General features: G+C 48.2%; 1 protein-coding gene across 2 annotated transcripts in view; it reads left to right on the top strand.

Annotated features, from left to right (window-relative positions):
* CRIPT (CXXC repeat containing interactor of PDZ3 domain) overlaps positions 1-21,014 on the top strand; it is a 180,151-nt gene that overhangs the window by 816 nt on the left and 158,321 nt on the right. Inside the window, exon 2 of one of the 2 annotated variants that reach the window (XM_078649668.1) lies at positions 4,113-5,110. The exons of the other annotated variant lie outside the window; for it this stretch is intronic. Coding sequence (XP_078505794.1) covers positions 4,113-4,999 — 887 coding nt within the window. The 3' untranslated portion in view covers positions 5,000-5,110. Of the gene's footprint in view, positions 1-4,112; positions 5,111-21,014 lie in introns of those variants that run through there. 2 annotated transcript variants of the gene reach the window in all.

Here is a 21,014-nt window from a genome sequence, read left to right as displayed (position 1 = left end):
GCGGCAGTTTACAAGCCGATGGACATAGAGTCCAGTCTTCCGGTATGAAATGGTCCGCGCTTCACCAAGTCTCATATCAGCCAAATGTGTGGGCCACATAGACCAGATAGGGCCACCTTATTAGTGGGCTGTAAAAAAATCCCTACTTTTTCCCACCCTATATTTCCCATTACCACTGGACCCATTCATTTCCTTGGGAGAGGTTGTGTGTGTGTGTGTGTGGGGGGGGGGGGGGGGGCTTTGACAGAAAGAATTACGTTTAAAAAAAAAAATATTTTTTTAGAAATCTAGAATAGCCTATAGAAATCGAATTTACTGTGTCCATTTCTTCATATTTTTTCCCCTATATTTCATCCAGAGCCGTCGCCTGCTTGAAGTAAGTGTAATCTCTGGGTGGAATACCACCCCGTAGCATGTGTCCCGCTGAACTCACCGTTTGAATCTAGGATTGCATATAATAATAATAATAATAATAATAAAACATTTATAAAGCGCATGGTTACACTATAACAGTGTTTCCCCGCGCTGTGGTAGAGTTCAGAGACTCTAGTGTTACATCATTCTCTCTTCTTGTTAGCACCAAAGGTCAGGTAAGTTCTATGTGTTCAGTTATTCAATTATTGTTATTTAATTAGTTTTAGTATATGGAATTCAAGAAATCCACCTATCGCACCTTAACTATAACTGACAATATACACAAATATGAAACGATGTAAAGGTGAGCTTTTCTGTTTGGGAGGTTACCACAGACAATGAAGATCAAACACAGTGATGGAACATGTATGTTTGAAATCACGCTGCAGGAGCAAACTCTATAAGGGCTCTGATATCTCTTAGGTTTTTGTTAAGCACTAAATTGTGGTAATTGAGGTGTTGAGCCTTCCCTAAAATCGATCTTTTTAGGTTGTGCCTGGGCAGCTCATGCGCTGCTCTGTGGCATACTTTATTGGATTATGCATTTGAAGACCCGCCCACTCTCCGCCCATATTTGTCATTGGCTTATGTCATTTTCCTTCGTAAATGCTGGCTTCTAATTCATGCATAGACTTGTTAGTCCCTCCTTTGTACCGCCTTGTCTTCAATTGTAACATCCCATGAGGACTGGCCCTTTTACTTCGGTTGTTACACAGGCTGCTTTATAAGTTGGTGAGCACTATTTTCTGTAATGCTCTTCCCCTATTCCACCCAAGACATTGCAGCACCCGCCCGCTTTTATTTTGCTAGTTACTTACTTTTATTCAAATTAAACTGCGGTCCGCTTTATAGCAGTCGCGCTTATTTATTTATTTTATATACGAAGCGTCTGCTTTCACTTTAGCGGCCGCGTCTATTTAATTACCAGCGCAGGCCACTTTCACTTTAGCGGTCGCGCTTATTTAATTACCAGCATGGGCGGATTTCAATTTAGCATCACAGTTCACTGAATCCTGCTGGCAGACGGGAGTTTTACAGAGCTAAAATGATGACCTGAAATCCCTGTCGACACAATTCGGATGGCATTCATTGCCTCTCACAACGTGTCTTATTTAATCAAGAACAGTAATCCAGTTTGATGCCCTATACAGTCTGATGCTTCACAGCTGTCCAGTTTTACTGATTGAAATGACCATAAACGCGGTAAATGACTATCTAATTTTCAGATACCTGATATTGTCTACCCTTGCCGTTTAGCTGGATCACATCCCTGACGTCACCACCCCAATGTCCCTTGGGCTTGGCCCATTCGCCTTCTTCAATTTTCGAAGACTCAGCTGTCCACCCCACCATCCTGTCCTGAAAAAGACCCGTCTTTGACATCCTTAATTTATGCTATTTGTCAGGGTCGAAACGTTGACTGTTGTTTTGTCCCTTCATGTTCCAACAGGCCAGCTAGCACGCAAATCTATATAATTTAATTATTGAGCTAGCGTCATTGTTTTCCAAAATTTAAACTTGAAGCAGTTTCCTAAAAATTCTTTATTGTATATATCGGTATAGTATTTCGGCACGCATTTTGTCACCTTGATCACTATGTCACTTTAATCACGCTCACACACGCCGTTTTATTAATTCAATTTTCGGACAGCCTTCTTTGTTTTTTTTGGTAATTTTTTCACCCTTTCATGAAATGAATCCTTCAAAGTAAAAATATTATCTTTTTTATGATCAACTAATTTTGTTTTTTCTTATGTGTGTGTCCTCCGGTTATGTGTATTCAAATGTTTAATATTACAAAGTAATTGTTTGACCCGACAGAACCAATTGTTGTTTATATTGTACAGGCCCAGGTTCTGAGGGAAACTGGGTTAGCCCATTGCTTTATACAGCGGCTGCACTACAGAACCTTTTGAATTTACTTAATTTTTTTTTTTACTTTGGGTGAAAGCGCCTTGCTCACTTTCACTTTAATGTTGGCCGCACCCCTTTGTTTTGATGCTGCTCATGGTAGCCTGAATATGGGAGCGGCGTCTAAAAAAAAGGGGCGTTGCCACCATTACATTGGTCTTGCATTTGCGACAGTTTGAGCTCTTGGCATTAAAAACAACAATGCCTTTTATATGTGTTCCTTTTTAAAACACATAAATAAAAGGCATTGTCATTTTCAATGGCAATAGCTTATACGCTCGCAAATGCTAGACCTATTGCATTGAAAATGCTTGTTCTCCAAGTCAGTGGAGCCACAGTAATTATAACATCAAATGACATCTCCCGCATTTGCTTACTCTGTTGGCTCTCCTGTAGTGAGTTTAGGTTTGGCTCAATACTTCAATGATAGCAATTACATATTTATGAAAACATAGAGGTCCTTTAATGCTTCTAGAAGACGTGATGCGCATCATGGATTCAGAGAGACATGTACTTTCTGCCACTGTATAGTTTTTAATTTCCTCTTGATAATCCCCCGATTCCCCCCACTCCAAAACCTGGGAGCGAGGGATAAATCCTTTTGTCCCCCATGGTTCGCACACCCGTTTCTTTATCAGGCAAATAGAATTAGAGAGCCACGCATAGGAAATGCCTTACCCCCAGATGCATCAAGCACCCATTCTGCGAATTCCAATTTGCGAAAAATATCGAATCGCAAATTGGAATTTGCAGAATGGGATGCATCAAAAAAGGCGCTCAAAAAATGCGATTCACAATCGGCCGCAATCAGTGAACGCGAATTTCGCAAAATCGCACAAAAATTGCAGAATCTCCTGTTTTTCCAACCCGAAATTGCGATTTCACAATTATCGAAATCGCAAATTGCGAGATCGCAAAAACGGGAAGTCGCATTTTGAGCACAATGATGCCACCACAACCAGGAAGTAGGCAGTTCTCTTACTCATTTGGAACACAGAGCTGGAGAGAGGAGGAGGCACAGCACTGAGCTCTAGGAGACACACCCTGGAGCCCCACAACAGAACGTACATCCAACACCAGAATGTCCAAGGATGCAGCAGGATCCAGTGAAACTGGCAGGAAAAGAATAGTCAAGTTTTCCGAACAGGAGCTGGAGTACCTGATCGAGGGAGTCAGCAGGAACCATGACAAGCATTTTGGGAAGCTATCCAGGAAGGTGCCCGAGGCTGACAAAAGGCGCATTTGGCTGCGCATCAGGGCTAAGGTAAATGCCGTAGGAGTGACCCGGCGGTCAATCGATGACCTAAAGAAGAGGTGGTATGACCTCAGAGGCCGTGCCAAGGAGCGCAAAGCAGAGAGGCTGGGGGAGCGACGGGCCACGGGAGGAGGAGACCCCACAGTTGCCGCCAACACACCACTCGAGGACCTGGTTGAGGACGCCATCAACCCTGCAGCCTGCGTGGGGGTCACTCAGCTGGACACGTCCCGACCCACACAACAATCACAAGCTAAGAGCCATGCAACTGCGACCCCGTCCCCTAACAATGCCCATGCCCCCAGAGCTAGCCATTTGATAACCCCAGTAATGCAGTCCATGCACATCAGAAACGCCCTATTGCATTGTGGGACCTGTAGTGTGCCAATAGTTCCCTGATAGCCACACACAGCCAGAACTGTCAAGTGAAACATATCCCTAAAGCCAGTCAGGGAATGCAAGCCTGCATGCATGTTGCACCATCCCATGTGCAAGATTCATATCATTAATCATGCACCCATTTACATCACAGGTGCTGCAGAAGCAGAGACCACAGACAGCGAGGCACTCCATATCGAGGAGACCCCAGAGGAGACGGAGGGAGAGAGCCATCCTGCCCCACAACCTGGACCGTCACACACACCTGCACCAGTACCACCACCTCCCCATGCGGACAGGGCCACCCTTGCAGCCACAGAAGGAGTCCAACCACCCCAGGCGTCACGCATTGCAGTGGAACAGGCCCCACCACCACCACCCAGGAGGCAGACACGCCGCACAGCCACTGTTCGGTCGCAGGCAAGCGGCCGGTTGAGGCAGCAGCGCAACGTGGCCACACGAGCAGACAGGGAGCAACAGGCCCAAGATCCAGGGCTAGGGATCGAACGCCGGATGCTAGCTGTGTACCGCAAGCAGGCACATCACATGGCAGCCATACAGCTGCAGCTGTACAAGACTGCACGCAATGTCAATCAGCTCACCGAAAGTGTGCAGGAGTTAACAGCTTCAATGAAGGAGAACAGCCAACTGATGGTGGCGCAGCAGGACATGACCCGCCACCGCCAGCTGCTGACCCGGCTATCAGCATATACCCGGTCGAACCATCTGATCGTGAATGCAACATCCCAACTGTCACGCCGGTCCCTGGCAATGCAAATCCAAATGGTACAATGCTGTCAGGATGTTGCAAGGGCCCTGGAGCAGGTCACCACCGCAGTCCAAAACCAACAGGTGTGTGGCCATGGCCATGCAAGGGGGGGTGATGATGCCAGTGAAGGCACATCCAGCCTGAGCAGCCTGTCTGTCCTGGTGGTACCAGAACGGTGCCGCAGTACCAGGCCCAGTGCAGCATCACGGCCGGACACTGCCGACGTGGATTTGGAGAGGCGACAGGGTGCGTCCGGCAGGAGGCGCCAGTGAATGACTGAACATTAGCAGCAGTGCCATGCTGATGTACCAAGCAAGCCTGCTCTGCATTCATGAGGCTGTACGACGCAATACAGTAGTTATGTTGTTTCCAAAAACAAAAAAGTTATAGATCTTGTTCAACAAAGAATAAGAATTTATTTTGAACGCAAATCTTACTCATGTTATTATTTCATGTGGCATGCATGAGTGCAGCGTTGTGTGAGGGGTATGGGTGCACTAGAAATAGTTCAGTGTGATGTTGCGGCGCATGTGTCCTTCTGCAGGATTCTCCCCTCGTGCATGATGCACATGTGCAGGTGGCCGGTTGTCCCCCTCCAACTCACTACCAGAGATCTCCACAGGTATCCTACGCTTGGTAGCAATATTGTGAAGTATGGCACACACGGCTACGATGCAGCAGCAGACCTCAGGCTGGTATTTGAGGGCGCCACCAGTCTTGTGTAGGATGCGGTATCGGCTCTTTAACATCCCAAATGTCCGCTCAATGATATTTCTTGTGTGAATGTGTGCAGCATTGTAACGCCGTTCCTGTGGTGTAGCAGGGTTGAGGTATGGGGTGAGGAGGTACTCACGGAGGCCGTAGGTGCTGTCACCTGAAGGATAGGAGCAGAGGGTCAGTGCCTGTTATGCGCAGCTACATGGTCTTGACATACTGTATGTGGGCATGTGTACTTACCTAGGAGATGTCCTTCGCCAAAGTCACCCCTGGCCAAGCAGGTGTGTATGCCGCTGTGCCTGAAGATGAACGAATCATCCGTGCTCCCCGGGTATTGGGCCACTATGTCGGTGATGATTGTCTTTGCATTGCAGACCATCTGGATGTTAAGTGAGTGGTAGGTCTTGCGGTTCCGGTACATGTATTCTGTCTCAGCGGGTGGGCAGATGTGGATGTGGGTACAGCCAATACAGCCAATTACATGGGGGAATTGCGCGGTGTTATAGAAGTCAAGCTTTGTTTGGTTTAAGTCCTGTTGGGTGGTTGGGAAGGTTATGTAGTGGTGTATCCGGGTCAGCATGGCGTCCAGGAAACTCCGTAGGCAGCGTGTCAGTGTGCTCTGGGAGATCCCCCCCTGCATATGCAACTATCCCCTGGAAGCTTCTGGAGGCCAGGAGGTGCAGGCAGCACAGGACCTGTACATGGGTGGGCATGGCATTGGTCCTCCTTGTTGGGTGCTGTATCAGGGGGTCAAGGTCTCTGATGAGCTTCTTTATCATTGCCCCATTCAGCCTGTATTTGGAGTAGATCTCCTCTTCAGTCTGGCCCAGGAGTGTTATCCGCAGCCGGAAGATGCGCTCCTGGATCCTGCGTTGGTTCCGGGCTGAAGCCTGGAGCCTCAGCCGCCTTGCCACGATGTAGAGACCTGGCATTGTGAATGTCCTCATGCTCCTACTGTGTCTCCTTAGTGTCTTACCCTGCACCTGTTTCTTGTTTGATTTTTTTTTTTCACCAATTGAACTTCATGGTTACCACCTGGTTTGACTTCTCCTTAAATTGCAACTCGCATGTAGCGATGTTGGTATTTTTCGCAATTTGCAATGTTTGATGAATTGAATTTTCGATTTATTTGCGATTTCGCAAATTAATTCGCAGAATAAGTGGAAAATTGCTGTTACAGAATCGCAAAGAGGGTTCCACATTGATTCTGTGAATTTATGTTTGCGAATTCGCAATTTGGTGGTATTTTGCTTCATTTATTGCGGGAGCGGAAATTGCGATCGCAATAGCTGTTTCGCAGCTATTGCGATCGCAATTTCGGTTGATGAATCTATGCCTTAGTGTATTAAATAATGCATACATGATATTCATGAAAACTGCAAGAAGGGTACTCCAGCTTGTTGGTCCAGGACTGATGTGGGTTTAAACCAAAACAGCATTTGGCCACCGGTATGGAATTAACGATTACCACCACAGTTTAGAAAGGAAATAACAATATTCCCTGTGAAATAAAAATGTTAGGCGCCAAAAAAGCATTGATCTAATGAGATGGGAGCTCTTGTACTAATTACTCGACGCCTTCAAAATGGCTGCCTGCGGACTGGATAGAGAAAGTATATAGTGGGGCATAGATTGACATGATTATTACTAAGCCACTGGTACAGAAATTTAAGTGTTGTGAGGTAAACCTGTTTGGTTGTAATTTTTATAAAGCCTCCTGCATTTTAAAAATCATCTATTCACTAATGGAACATACTTTCTTGGTACATGTAGCGATTTCATTCACTGATATGGATACTATTGGGTTGCATTTGGTGGCAGATGCTCTCACAAATTCAGTGGTGGCACTAGATGCATTCGCAAACCTAGCACAAGACCAGATCAATGCAGGTTAAAGGGTAGTCAGTTAGGTACTGCATGTAATTCCTATTTGCCAGCGTAATACGGGTAAGTTGATTTAATCGCCTTAAAAAATATTTAGATATCCAGATGTAGAAAATGTTTCAGAACTATTTAGATGTGCAAATGTGATAAGGGAGTTTGTGACCTGGAAAACAATTCTATTAAGGAAGGTGCAATGGATTCATCTCTTTGGCATGATGATTATGCCATATTTCAAAGTATTTTGTATATTCTTTTTGAACAACTTGACACATTAGTTGTTTCTTTTGGGGGAGGTAAAGTACACACAGAAGTTGCAAGAATGTGTATTGTAGTAACAAACCAGAGTTTCAGAATTATCTTTATTCACAAGCCAATCGCTTGTGGCCACATTATCAAATTAGGATGGGGTTGATGGAACTATGCAATTTAACATGGTCGAAATTAGAGGTATTTGTGAGGTGGGTTGCTATTTATGTATATTTTTCTTTGATCATTTATTTTAATGACACTTGTTTTCTTGATTTGTTTTTTTCATTTTCCTCTTTCTATAGGTAAGATCTTGATTCAGTAAATGCATTAGAAAAAATGTAGTGTGGGTGGTGGCAGCTCCCATACAGATCGCTTTTGCTTTGTGGCTATACCTAACCTCTGAATGTCTTGCTGATTTTAAAAAACGATTTTATATATTTTCATGTCCTCGAGGTTCGCGCTACGGAGCCTGTGTATTTTTAATTCCTGACACTTTGATTCATTTAAAAGCATTTTGGGGGGGTGATCGACCTTCCGGGGTCATTGTTTGAGGGTGAGGTGTACCTTCCTTGCCCCGTTCTACCGCGGATGGTGTGCCGATTGAGTGTAGGGCGGGCGGCCATCTTACGTGTAGTCCCAGACCCCGGCCGAACCAGTGGCAGCGTTCTAGCTGGGGGAGGGAGCTTCTGCCATAAATTGAGCTGCAGTAAGAGATCTTGGCGGCTAGTGTGGGTGGTGGCTGCTCCCATACAGATCCTCTTTTGCTTTGTGGCTATACCTAACCTCTGAATGTCTTGCTGATTTAAAAAAACAATTTTATATATTTTCATGTCCTCGAGGTTCGTGCTACGGAGCCTGTGTATTTTTAATTCCTGACACTTTCATTTATTTAAAAGCATTTCGGGGGGTGATCGACCTACCGGGGTCATTGTTTGAGGGTGAGGTGTGCCTTCCCTGCCCCGTTCCACCGCGGCTGGTGTGCCGGCTGAGTGGAGGGCGGGCGTCCATCTTACGTGTAGTCCCGGACCCCTGCTGAACCAGTGGCAGCGTTCTAGCTGGGGGAGGGAGCTTCTGCCATAAATTGAGCTGCAGTAAGAGATCTTGGCGGCTAGTGTGGGTGGTGGCAGCTCCCATACAGATCAGCTTTTGCTTTGTGGCTATACCTAACCTCTGAATGTCTTGCTGATTTTAAAAAACGATTTTATATATTTTCATGTCCTCGAGGTTCGCGCTACGGAGCCTGTGTATTTTTAATTCCTGACATTTTGATTCATTTAAAAGCATTTCGGTGGGTGATCGACCTACCGGGGTCATTGTTTGAGGGTGAGGTGTGCCTTCCCTGCACCGTTCCACCGCGGCTGGTGTGCCGATTGAGTGGAGGGCGGGCGGCCATCTTACGTGTAGTCCCGGACCCCGGCTGAACCAGTGGCAGCGTTCCAGCTGGGGGAGGGAGCTTCTGCCATAAATTGAAAATGCCCTTTCGAACGCCCAGCTGTCGCTCACTGCGGGCGCGCCGCTGGCGCGCCGAAGGTAAGCCAAAGGTCTGTGCCCGTCCGCGCCTCGGGCGAGCCTGGCGCAAACCTTGCTGCCCTAGCCAGTTACACCCCGATCACGGCAGGGATATCTTACACCCGTGAGAAGCTTTTATCTCTTAAACCTGCTGATTGTTCTGGCTCAATGACTTTTTTAGCCCCTGTACCTTGTGTGGTTTTAGCTGTGCTCAAACGCTGATTGCGCCCACCCATCACACGAACTTTCCTCAATCAATCTCGGCGGCTTTAATTAATGCTCGATCTATGAGCAAACATGCAGCCGACATTTTTGAATTATTATCCGATGGGTCTTTAGATATTCTGTTTATAACAGAAACGTGGCTAAAGGCCGCTAGTGTCCCTGATATCGAACTTGCTATCCCCAGAGGTTTCAAAATCAGTAGAAAGAATCGGACACAGGGAAGAGGGGGGGGGTCTGGCAATTGTTTATAAAGATTCCTGGGTTTTGCACGTTGATTCCCCTGATGAGGTAGGAGAGGGGGAAGTGTTGAATTTCTCCCTTGCCCTCTCACCCCATTTCACTATAGGTGGCACACTGATCTATCGACCCCCTGGGCCCTCGGGTCCCTTTCTTAAGGCTCTGTCTGAGGCCATGGTACCGTGTGCCCTGATGTTTCCTAGATTCCTCCTTCTGAGAGATTTTAATATTCACGCAGAGGTGGCTGAGTTATCAGACTCCAAAATTTTGTTGGAGTCTCTCAGTCTGGCTCAACTCACACAATGGGTAACTCTTCATACGCACTCAGGTGGCCATACACTTGATGTGATCTGCTCGAATTTTCCTCTTTCTGTAGGTGCACCTGAAGTCCTCACGTGGTCCGACCACCGGCTGATCAGATTTGCGTGGTCTGCCGATAAAATAACCTCCAATGTTAAGATGTCTATGTGCCCTCAGAAGATTAATTTGCATATCTTATCTGCTACCTTGAGCAACAGCCGGCCAGTGCTGGGAAAGGAGCTGACTAATGCGGTGCAGACTTTTAATTCCTGGATCTCGGCGGGGGTGGACTCTTCCTCCAAGGGGAATGCTAGACCCAAAACCCACTCAACCCCTTCCAAACCTTGGTTCTCACCTTCCCTGCGTGAGCTCAAACTTGCCTGTAAAAAAACTTGAAAGGCTCTGGCGTCTTTCATATTGCCCCACTGCTAAGGAGGACCTGCGGGCTGCTCAGAGGAATTACTATGCTTGTATTAGAACAGCGAAGAGGGAGTACTTTGCGGATAGGATTGATAAGGCTAACAACAACAGTCGGGAATTTTTTTCTATTATTAGATTTCTTTCCCCCTGTGCCGAGCAACCTACCGTGCCATCTTCGGCAGTCTGGTGTGAGGGTTTATCCTCGTTTTTCGAGCAAAAGATAGCGGGGATTCAAGCCAGCCTACGGACCACCAGTCATAGTATGAGCCCTGCAGCCACTATGTACTTCTCTTTGGCATCTTTCGAGTCCTCTTCCTTTACTTTTGAGGAGTTTATCTCACCGGCTGCTGACGATACCCTTGCGGTCGTAAAATCCCTGAAATCTGGATCACCCACCGACCCATGTCCTGCGCGGGTTCTTGGTGCTGTCGCTGAGGTGGTTAGTCGGGAGATCACACAAATCATCAGCCTTTCTTTCAGTTCGGCTACTGTTCAGGTCGACTGGAAGCAGGCCAGGCTTTTGCCTCTACTAAAAAAGGCCGGGTTAGACCCGTCGCTTCCAGCTAACTATCGGCCAATATCACTTCTACCAGCTATGGCAAAGGTTTGTGAAAAAATGGCCTTTCGACAATTAAACGCTTTTGTGGAAACATCTGTGGCTTTACATCCTGCCCAATCTGGATTCCGTGCCGCACATAGCACGGAATCAGCTCTGGTCGAAGTTTCCGAGGCCATTAGGGACTGCTTGGACAACGGCGGCAGGGCGGCTCTAATTTTATTGGACCTCTCTGCCGCGTTCGACACGGTACCCCATCAGCTCCTACTGTCACGCCTGGCAGGCATCGGCGTCACTGGCTTGGCTCTTGATTGGCTTAGCTCCTTCCTTTCATCTCGGACTCAGCAGGTCTGGCTACCCCCTTTTTCATCTTCAGCCAAGCCTCTTTCGACGGGGTCCCTCAGGGGTCAACGCTGAGTCCGTTGTTATTTAATGTGTATCTGACCCCTTTGATCACGCTGGCTGAACAACTAGGGGCCAAAATAATAGCTTATGCGGACGACACACAGTTGTTGTTTACTTGGCCCGGCGCTGACCTGGACACGGATATGATTCGGTCCTGTTTGTCCTCAGTTTTCAACTGGCTGGCATCTGCCCAGCTGAAATGTAATGAGGATAAAACAGAAATTCTTCTCTATGGTCAGTTTCCTCCTTGGTTCAGAGAATCGTTATGGCCGGCCGGCTTTCCATTGCCCTGTTCAGTGAACATCCTAGCTAAGAATCTGGGAGTTCGGTTTGGGGAAGATCTTTTATTTGAGGCCCATATCATGAAACTGTCCGGTGCGTGTTTCGGCACCCTCAAAGCTCTGCGGAAGTTTTTTCCCTATCTTCCAAATGCAGCGAGAGAGACAGTGGCTAGAGCATTGATTCTCTCGCGTCTTGACTATGCCAATGTTCTGCTGTGTGGCTCCCCGGCCTATCTGGTTGGGCGTCTCCAGATAATTCAAAACGCGACAGCGAGGCTTTTATGCAACATCTCCAGACGAACGAGTGTCCGGGGCCGCCTGCGGAACCTGCATTGGCTCCCTGTGACACAGCGTATCATCTTTAAAACACTGCGATTGCTTGGAATGATCTTCCTTTGACTCTTCGGTCCAATCCGAATTTTGCTCTCTTTAAGAAAGCCTTGAAAACTTATCTGTTCAAACTTGCATTCTAGGCTGTTCTTTTTTTTTTCTTGTTATGGCTCTTTGCATTTCTTTCTTCTTTCCGCGTCAGGATACTATGGTAGTAATTGAGCGCGCTATAAAACTGCTTATAACATATATAACATAAGATAGTGTTCTGGTAACTCTCCCTTTCCCTACCGATTGTCAGTGTTCTCAAAAAGGTACTCCATTTTGTCTTATTTTGTGCAATAATATTTACTCTGTTCTTCTGACCAGTCATATCCCTTTATTCGCTGATGACGGTAATCTGTGCCAGGGCTGGGTACGTTCTCTGGGAGAATGATGGGAACGCTCGAATATGTGACTAGCACTGTAGACTTTGTCCATGTTCATGTATTGTGGCAATTGTCATGCTGTAGCTGGTTATTGATCTAGACTGCCCCATTGCATTCAAAAGGTCCAGCGCCCAGTACCAAGGCCTCCTTGGTCCTAATGTGAAAATAACAACTACCTTCTCATAATATAGGTCGAAAATATTTTGTATTTATAGAACACATTTTTTATTCAGTTTGAAGGCATACCAACACATATACACAGCCATTCGCCTACAACCACGCGGGCCAGCAGCATAGAAAGGATTTGTAGAGCTTATACAAACGTACACAGCTTCAATGCCAACACCCCGGAGGCTGGCAACGTTAGTAAAACATGCCTAAAAAGTAAAACCCAATGGAAAAGCCCTCCCTCCCACCTACCCCCCAGAAGAAAAGTAGAGAGGAAAAGTGAGGAAGATAGAGAAGGGAAAGAGGGAAAATGGTTGCCCATATTTTGTTCTCTAAGGTGTTAGTCAGTTGTCTGCCCCTACCCGCCCGTCCCACTCCCAAGTCACCGGGTGACCCAAATGGAAGAAACTCTAACCCTGGTCGTGATGGATCAGCTTGAGGATTTGCAAGAGATTGGGGCATGTGACCTCACGGAGATCCTTTGATAAAAGTACGATAAAAGGGGCCCAGAGTTATGTGTATGCCTCAGCCTTCTGGTCTTGAGCCAGAGAAGGTCTTTCCCATAGCTAGAGTCATCCGAAGTCTATGAAGCCAGGCTGTGTGGTCCGGAACCGTGGCTGTGCCCCAGTGCGCCAGGATCGCTTTGCGTGCTGCCAATAATGGCAAAGCTATCTGTCTACCCGCATCGACCGTAACTGGAATGTTATCAGGTTAGAGAGTCCTAGGAGCGTGTAGGCCGGGAAGCTGGGCATCTCTGTCTTAAATGCCTCGTCAATGTCCCTGAGCACTTGCTCCCAGAACCTTTCAAGTCGTGGACAATGCCAAAGGAGATGTGCAAGAGAGGAAAGGCCGCAGCCCCACCAGCACATCTCTGTGTGATTCTTATCCCATTGGTGGATGCGAGCGGGCGTGAGATACCAATAGGCTGCTACCTTGAACGCCGACTCTGCTCCAGCGGTGTTAAAGGCTGTGTGGTGGGCCCTGTAGTGGATGTTGTCCCATTCCTTGTCTGTGAGAACCCGCCCCAGTTCTGCCTCCTAGCGCAGTTGGCCTCAATATTTTGTATTTATTTAATTGGCTTTTCTACATGGAGCATTCATTTCAAACGGCCTACTTATATTTCAAAGTACCTTCCACAATGTGTGTTTTATTAACAGTTAAGGTGTATTCTAAAGTTAGATATTTCTATCCCCAATTTAGGCAGCATGAACTAGAAGGCGATTTATTTTTCTGTGGCTCTGTATAATTCTTAAAGGTAATACTATTTTGTCCATTATTATGTTTTGTCAAGGTCTTCTCTATCTTTAGTTTCATCACATAGAAGTTGGGTTTCCTCGTCAAGGGTGGTGTTAATGCTATTCTGATTGTATGATGCTCATAATATCTCATATGAACTCAATATCAACACAAAGGCAAAATAACTATCATGGCTGCTTTTGTGAACGGCAAAAATTGATTTGCGCAGTGGACAGACCCCTATGTCTTTTGAAGACAACTGGCACTGTTATGGTAGCTTATGTAGTTCTTGAATACCAGTACACCACATTTCTTTTATGCCAATGCATCAGCCATCTTTCCATGGATTTCTGCACCATAATTGATTTGGAGTTGTGATTACCTCATTCAGACGGAATCAATCAATCAATCAACCAATGCATTTGTATAGCGCGCTACTCACCCGGAAGGGTCTCAAGGCGCTGGGGGAGAGGGGTGCGTCACTGCTCGAACAGCCAGGTCATGAGCTGCTTCCTGAAGGAGAGATGGTCTTGGGTCAGACGGAGGTGGATGGGGAGGGAGTTCCACGTCTTGGCTGCCAGGTAGGAGAAGGATCTTCCTCCGGCGGTGGCTTTGCGGATGCGTGGTACTGCGGCGAGGGCGTGGCTGGTCGATCGTAGCTGGCCGGTGGGCGTGTAGAAGGTCAGGCGGTCGTTGAGGTACTTGGGGCCCAGGTCGTGGAGAGCCTTGGGTGCGTGGGTGAGGAGCCTGAACGTGATTCTCTTGCTGACGGGGATCCAGTGTAGGTCTCTCAGGTGGCGTGAGATGTGGCTGTGTCGGGGGATGTCCAGGATGAGTCGTGCGGAGGCGTTCTGGATGCGTTGGAGTCTTTTTTTAAGTTTGGCTGTGGTTCCGGCATAGAGGGTATTTCCGTAGTCCAGTCGGCTGGTGACGAGTGCCCGGGTGACGGTCTTCCTGGTTTCGGTGGGGATCCATCGGAAGATCTTGCGGAGCATGCGCAGAGTTCTTCAGACTCCAGCTCGACCAAGCAAAAAACCGTCCAAGAAAACTGTTCGAGCTAATCCGATCACAATCCAAGGAACAACCCCAAGCAGTCGACACTATGGGCAATACACCTTCCTGTGAAGATTTCGCAACTTTCTTTAACCAAAAAACTGACAACATAAGGAGTTATCTCCTCATTGACGCAAGCCTTTACTCCAAACCCCACCGCATAACACCCAATGAACCAAAAAACAATGCGACATGGTCATCCTTTGACACTTACTTTGAAGAAGAAATTGACAGACTACTCAGCACCCTGAAACCATCCAATCACCTCACTGACCCTCTTCCTGTTAACGCTGTAAAAGACTTCACCCCTTTGCTCCTCCCACTCTGGACTAAAATTATCAATAGTTCACTTCAACAAGGAACCATCCCTGACTCCCTCAAAGTTGGACAAGTTACACCTTTACTAAAGAAACCAACAGCCCATCCCACTGATCTAAACAACTACCGTCCGATTACCAACATTCCCACTCTCGCCAAACTGTTGGAAAAATGCGTTCAACTACAACTGACAAAGCACATAGAACAGTTTGATCTCCTCAACCCTCATCAATCTGGCTTCCGAGTAGGGCACAGTACCGAAACAGCTATGACTCACATAATTGACGACGCCCTCCAAATTTTAGATCAAAATGATACCTGCCTCCTCATCCTTCTTGATCTCTCTTCAGCATTCGACACTGTGAAACATGAGAACTTACTCGAACTCCTAAACACTAGAATGGGTCTCTCTGGAACTGTTCTTCAGTGGTTCACCTCCTTTCTACACAACCGATCTCAAAAATTCAAGAGCAACAACTTGATGTCCGCTCCAATACCTGTATCGTTAGGTGTCCCCCAAGGATTCTGCCTATCCCCTACCTTGTTCAACCTAGTTATGGAACCTCTCACCACCTTGCTACAAGCATCCAATGTACATTTTCACATGTACGCCGATGACACTCAGCTATATCTCAAACTACAATCCCCCAAAGACATTATGCGTCTGAACTCAACGATCAGAAACACCCAATCCTGGCTGGCCGATAACCACCTCAAACTCAATGCTATGAAAACTGAGTTCCTTCTGATCTCACCGCCCGCGAAAATCTCTACCACTCAAACCTGGCTTAAGCACCTAACTGCACTCAATGTCCAACCGACCATCGTGGATTCAGCAAAGGCATAACACTTGACGCCAATCTCAACATGCAGCAGCATATCAGCAAGGCAACTAAGGGAGCGAACTTCCAAATAAATACCTTGAGGAAACTTAAACCCTTCCTCCCAGCCAAGGACTTCCAAACTGCAGTACAAGCACTAGTCATCCCTCGCATAAACTGCGGCAGCATCGCCCTCTGCGGTCTCCCCCTAACTACAACTGCACCCCTAAGAGCTTCGCTAAACGCGGCAGCGAGACTCATCACTGGATCTAAAAAACATTCACATATCTCCCCTGACTTTAAATCCCTGAACTGGCTGCCTTTTGAAGCCAAAATACATCTGAAAATTGCCTGCATGACGCACAAGGCTATACACTCGAAATCACCCGGCTACCTCACTCAGAAGTTGACAATTTCCGGCGGGTCCAGAACCACCAGAAGTACAAACAATCTTCTGCTGAAGCCTCGAAGATTCCGGAAGGAAAAAACTTACAAACGCTCCTTCTCAGGAATGGCGCCTAGGATCTGGAACTCACTCCCTCCTGAAACGAGGCTCATCTCATCCACTCTTCTTTTTAAGAAAGAAGTTAAAGCTATCCTCATGGCTAAATACACTTGAACTACTACTCTTGATCTTTTTAAGACTTTGCGTCAAGCTTTATTATTTGTTTGATCCCTTTGCACATGTGTTTTACTTGTATTATTGACCTAACCGATTGTTCATGCTCCCTCTTATTTGTACCACTGCATTGACCTACCCTACCTTACCTTACCCCCGTCGAGCTATATTATTTGTTTGATCCATTTGCACATGTGTTTTACTTGTATTATTGACCTAACCGATTGTTCATGCTCCCTCTTATTTGTACTACTGCACTGACCTACCTTACCTTCCTTACTATGCTCCCTCGTGTACCCACCCTACCACTCATTTATGCCTATGTAAAGCGCTCTGTTATCTGCAAAGATCTTGTTCGCGCTATATAAAACTTTCAAATTAAATAAATAAATAAGGGTGGTGAAGCACGATGAGGTGACGGCGTTGACTTGTCTGGTCATCGTGAGGGAGGAGTCCACGATGAAGCCCAGGTTTCGTGCGTGGTCCGTTGGCTTGGGGGTGGTGCCCTGGGCAGGGGGCCACCAGGAGTCGTCCCAGGCGGAGGACGATGATCCCAGGATGAGGACTTCCGTCTTGTCTGAGTTCAGTTTCAGGCGGCTGTTCTTCATCCACTCGGCGACGTCTTTCATCCCTTCGTGTAGGCTGGCTCTGGCGGTGGCGGGGTCGTTGGTGAGGGAGAGTATCAGCTGAGTATCGTCGGCGTAGGAGATGATGTTGAGGTTGTGCTGGCGTGCGATGGCTGCGACGGGGCTCATGTAGACGTTGAATAGGGTCGGGCTGAGTGATGATCCTTGTGGTACGCCGCAGACGACTTCGGTGGCCTCAGATCTGAACGGGGGGAGGCGGACTCTCTGGGTTCTTCCGGTGAGGAATGAGATGATCCACTCCAGTGCCTTCTCTTGGATTCCGATGGTGCTGAGGCGCTGGGCTAGGGTGCGGTGGCAGACAGTGTCGAACGCTGCAGAGAGGTCCAGGAGGATGAGGGCCGCTGTTTCCCCGTTGTCGAGCAGGGATCTGATGTCATCGGTGGCTGCGATCAGGGCGGTCTCGGTGCTGTGGTTGGCTCGGAATCCGGACTGCGAGGGGTCGAGAGATCCGTTCGTCTCGAGGAAGGCGGAGAGCTGTCTGTTGACGGTCTTCTCGATGACTTTGGCAGGAAAAGGGAGGAGCGAGATGGGGCGGAAGTTCTTGAGGTCGGTGGGGTCCCCTGTTGGTTTTTTCAGGAGGGCGCTGAGCTCGGCGTGCTTCCAGCTCTCCGGGAAGGTGGCGGTGTGGAAGGAGGTGTTGATGATGTCCCGGAGATGGGGCGCGATGATGGCGCCGACCTTGTTGATGACGTGGTGGGGGCAGGGGTCGGTGGGGGATCCGGAGTGGATGGTGTTCATCGTGCGGGTGGTGTCTTCGATGCTGACCGGGGTCCAGTTGCAGAGGGTGGTGGTGGCGGGCGTTGGTTCGGTGGTTGGGTGCGTGGTCTGTGCGCCGAAGCTGTTGTGTATGTCGGCGATATTGCGGTGGAAGAACGAGGCGAGTGAGTCGCAGATGTCTTGCGAGGGAGTGATGTCGTTGTTTCCGGCGCTGGGGTTGGAGAACTCCTTGACGATGCTGAAGAGTTCCTTGCTGTTGTGGGCGTTGTTGTCCAGTCGTTCTTTGAGTGCTGTCTTCTTGGTGGCGCGGATCAGCTGGTGGTGCTTGCGGGTGGCGTGCTTGAGGGGGCGGTCCTGTTGTCTGTGGTCTGGTCGTGGCGCCAGGCTTTCTCGAGGGTGCGGCAGTTCTTCTTGGAGTCCTTGAGTTCGTCGGTGAACCAGGGGGTTTTCTTACTGCCGGGTCTGCTGGGAGGGTTCTTTAGTGGTGCGAGGTCATCGGCGCAGGCGGTCAGCCACTGTGTGAGGTTGCTGGCAGCTTCGTTGGGGTCCGTTGTGCTGGTGGGAGGGTTCTGGCTGAGGGAGGAGGTGAGCTGCTCGGCGGTGATCTTGCTCCAGCTCCGGCGTGGAACCTGTTGCGGGTGGTTGTGGGTCGTGGTTCTTCTGAAGCTGAAGTGGACGCAGCTGTGGTCAGTCCAATGAAGTCCGGTGGAGTGGCTGAAGGAGATGTGCTTGCTGGATGAGAAGACGGGGTCAAGCGTGTGGCCGGCGTAGTGGGTGGGGGTGTTCACCAGTTGCTTGAGTCCGAGGTTGGCGATGTTGTCCAGCAGGGTGGTGGTGTTGCTGTCCTTGTTGTTCTCCAGGTGGAAGTTGAGGTCTCCTAGGAGGATGTAGTCAGCGGAGGGGAGGGCGTGCGGGCTGATGAAGTCTGCGATGTCTTCGCTGAATTGTGTGCGTGGTCCCGGGGGTCTGTAGATGAGGGTCCCTCTGAGGGTTGTCTTGGGGTCGGTGTATATCTGGAAGTGGAGGTGTTCGGCGGCGGTGAAGGTGTCGTCAGAGTTGGTCGAGATGTGGATGGTGTTCTTATTTATTTATTTATTTATTGTTGGCATTTGTACAGCGCTCTGTTACCCGTAGGTGTCCTGGCGCTAAGTGTTACTCCTGAGATAGAGGCAGGTTAGGGAATCAGTTGGTAAACAACCATCTTTTGTACGATGGCGATGCCTCCTCCCGTCTGGATGACGCGGTCCCTCCGGGGGATCTTGTATCCGTCCGGGATGGCTATGGCGATGTCAGGCGCTGAGGAGGCGTTCATCCAGGTTTCCGTGAGGAAGACGACGTCTGGTGATGGTGTGTCGAGCAGGTTCCAGAGTTCAACGGCGTGCCTGTGGCTGGAGCGGGTGTTGAGCAGGATGCACTTGAGGTGTTTGTTGCTGGTGCATGGCCTTTTGGGTGCGGTGCAGGTCCGGAGGCAGGTGAACTTGCAGACTTGGCAGGTGAAGGGTCCGTGGGTGCGTCTCGGAGTGGCTCGGTAGCAGGTGGGGTTCAGGCCGGCGTTGAGTGCGTGGAGGGTGGTGGCGTCGTAAGTCCATCGTGTGGGCTGGCATCCTCGGGGGACAGGGGTCCTGGCGCTGGGCGCGGTCCAGGCGCAGACGGGCTTGCCTTTGGCCCGCCTTCGGCGCACAATCGGCGCACCCGCTGCGTGTGACCGCTGCGCGGACGCACGGGCTCCATATGAGGCGAAGTGGGTGGGCGGAGCAGCTGGGAGGCGGGGGGGGCCAATCGGGAACAGAAACAAGAAAGGGGGCGGGGCCGCGATGGAGCCGCGGCGGGGGAGCGTGTGGGGGCACCCGAGGGGATAGCGAGGCACGTTAATCGCACAGTCAAGAAATGCAGCAGTTTAGACACAGGAACAGGAGAAAAATACAATTGTTAAGTTTGACACACAATTACAGCAGGAATTTACAGTGAAATAACAGTGAGCACAAAACGGGCCAACCACCGAGGCAGGGAGAGCGAGCAGCAGCGAGGGGCACCGCTGGCGAACCGTGCGGCGTGGGTGGTGTCCTGAGGTCAGGTCACAAATCATATTTAAACCAAATCTGTTTAAATGTATGTGTAAAGACCTGAGGGGAAATAGTATCTCTCAAAAATGAATGTGGGATAAATCAAAACGATAATTTAGGATTACAGTAATTACCTAATAGCAAACAGTGAAGATAACCATGCCTGTTCAGGAAGCTGTCATCTTTTTCTTGCGTTTTATGCTCGGTGCATAAAAAATTATTTGTCAGCCAGGTGGTTTTTGTTGTTACTATGACTGTTTCTGGCAGCCCTCACACCTACTTTGTGGAAGAACAGGGAAGTGGCCATTGCACGAAACGGCCCATTTTGTGTTGTAAACTAATTCATTAGAGACATCATGGCCTCATTTATGCCCCTTAAGTCCTCATTAATGTTCTCCGGCCATGCTGTCTAAAAACTAGATATGTTCTTAAAGTAGTTAAAATTAATATGTGTAAGCAGAATAACAGAAAACTCAGCCAGTGATCTGAAGACACCTGTATAGGGTCCAGGTCTGCCCTTTAAAGTAATGTCCTATCCCATTACATGTGTTTTGTCTCCAAAGAGATTTTGTACGCGTGTTTTCATATAAATCAATAAAAGACGTAAAAATCCTTAATCATTGGTCCTTAAAGCCTTAAATAGTGAATGCGAAAATTGTTCCTCATAATTCTTGTACTTCTAAATCCATTCGTCACTCAGTGGTCTGTGATTTAATCGAGGATTTTTACGTCTTTTATTGATTTATATGAAAACACGCCACTCACCATACTATTTGTCTTTGCCTTGAAAAAGCCCGCGGAGGGCGAAACGCGCGTCGGCTGTGACGATGTGGCAAGAAAATAATCAATAAATAAGAACTTTAAGAACTAATGGACTGTGTACTATCTGAATACTTGTGTGGACTTGAAGAGAATTGAACTTTCGAAGTGATTGAATTGAAATTCAATTGGATAAAAGTAACTAGTAGGGATGTGCACTGGTTTAATTATCTCTATTTATGGTTCATGAAATTCTACTACACCTTCTGTGGGTAGATTATCGTGACGGAAATTGCTTAAGGGTGAATAAGCATCCTATCAGTTGGGCACTCCCAAATTGAGTAT

This window comes from Lissotriton helveticus, chromosome 6 (genome assembly GCF_964261635.1).
Source record: "Lissotriton helveticus chromosome 6, aLisHel1.1, whole genome shotgun sequence".
In the NCBI taxonomy this organism is placed as follows: Eukaryota; Metazoa; Chordata; class Amphibia; order Caudata; family Salamandridae; genus Lissotriton; species Lissotriton helveticus.
This window is presented reverse-complemented; position numbering and strand designations above follow the sequence as displayed.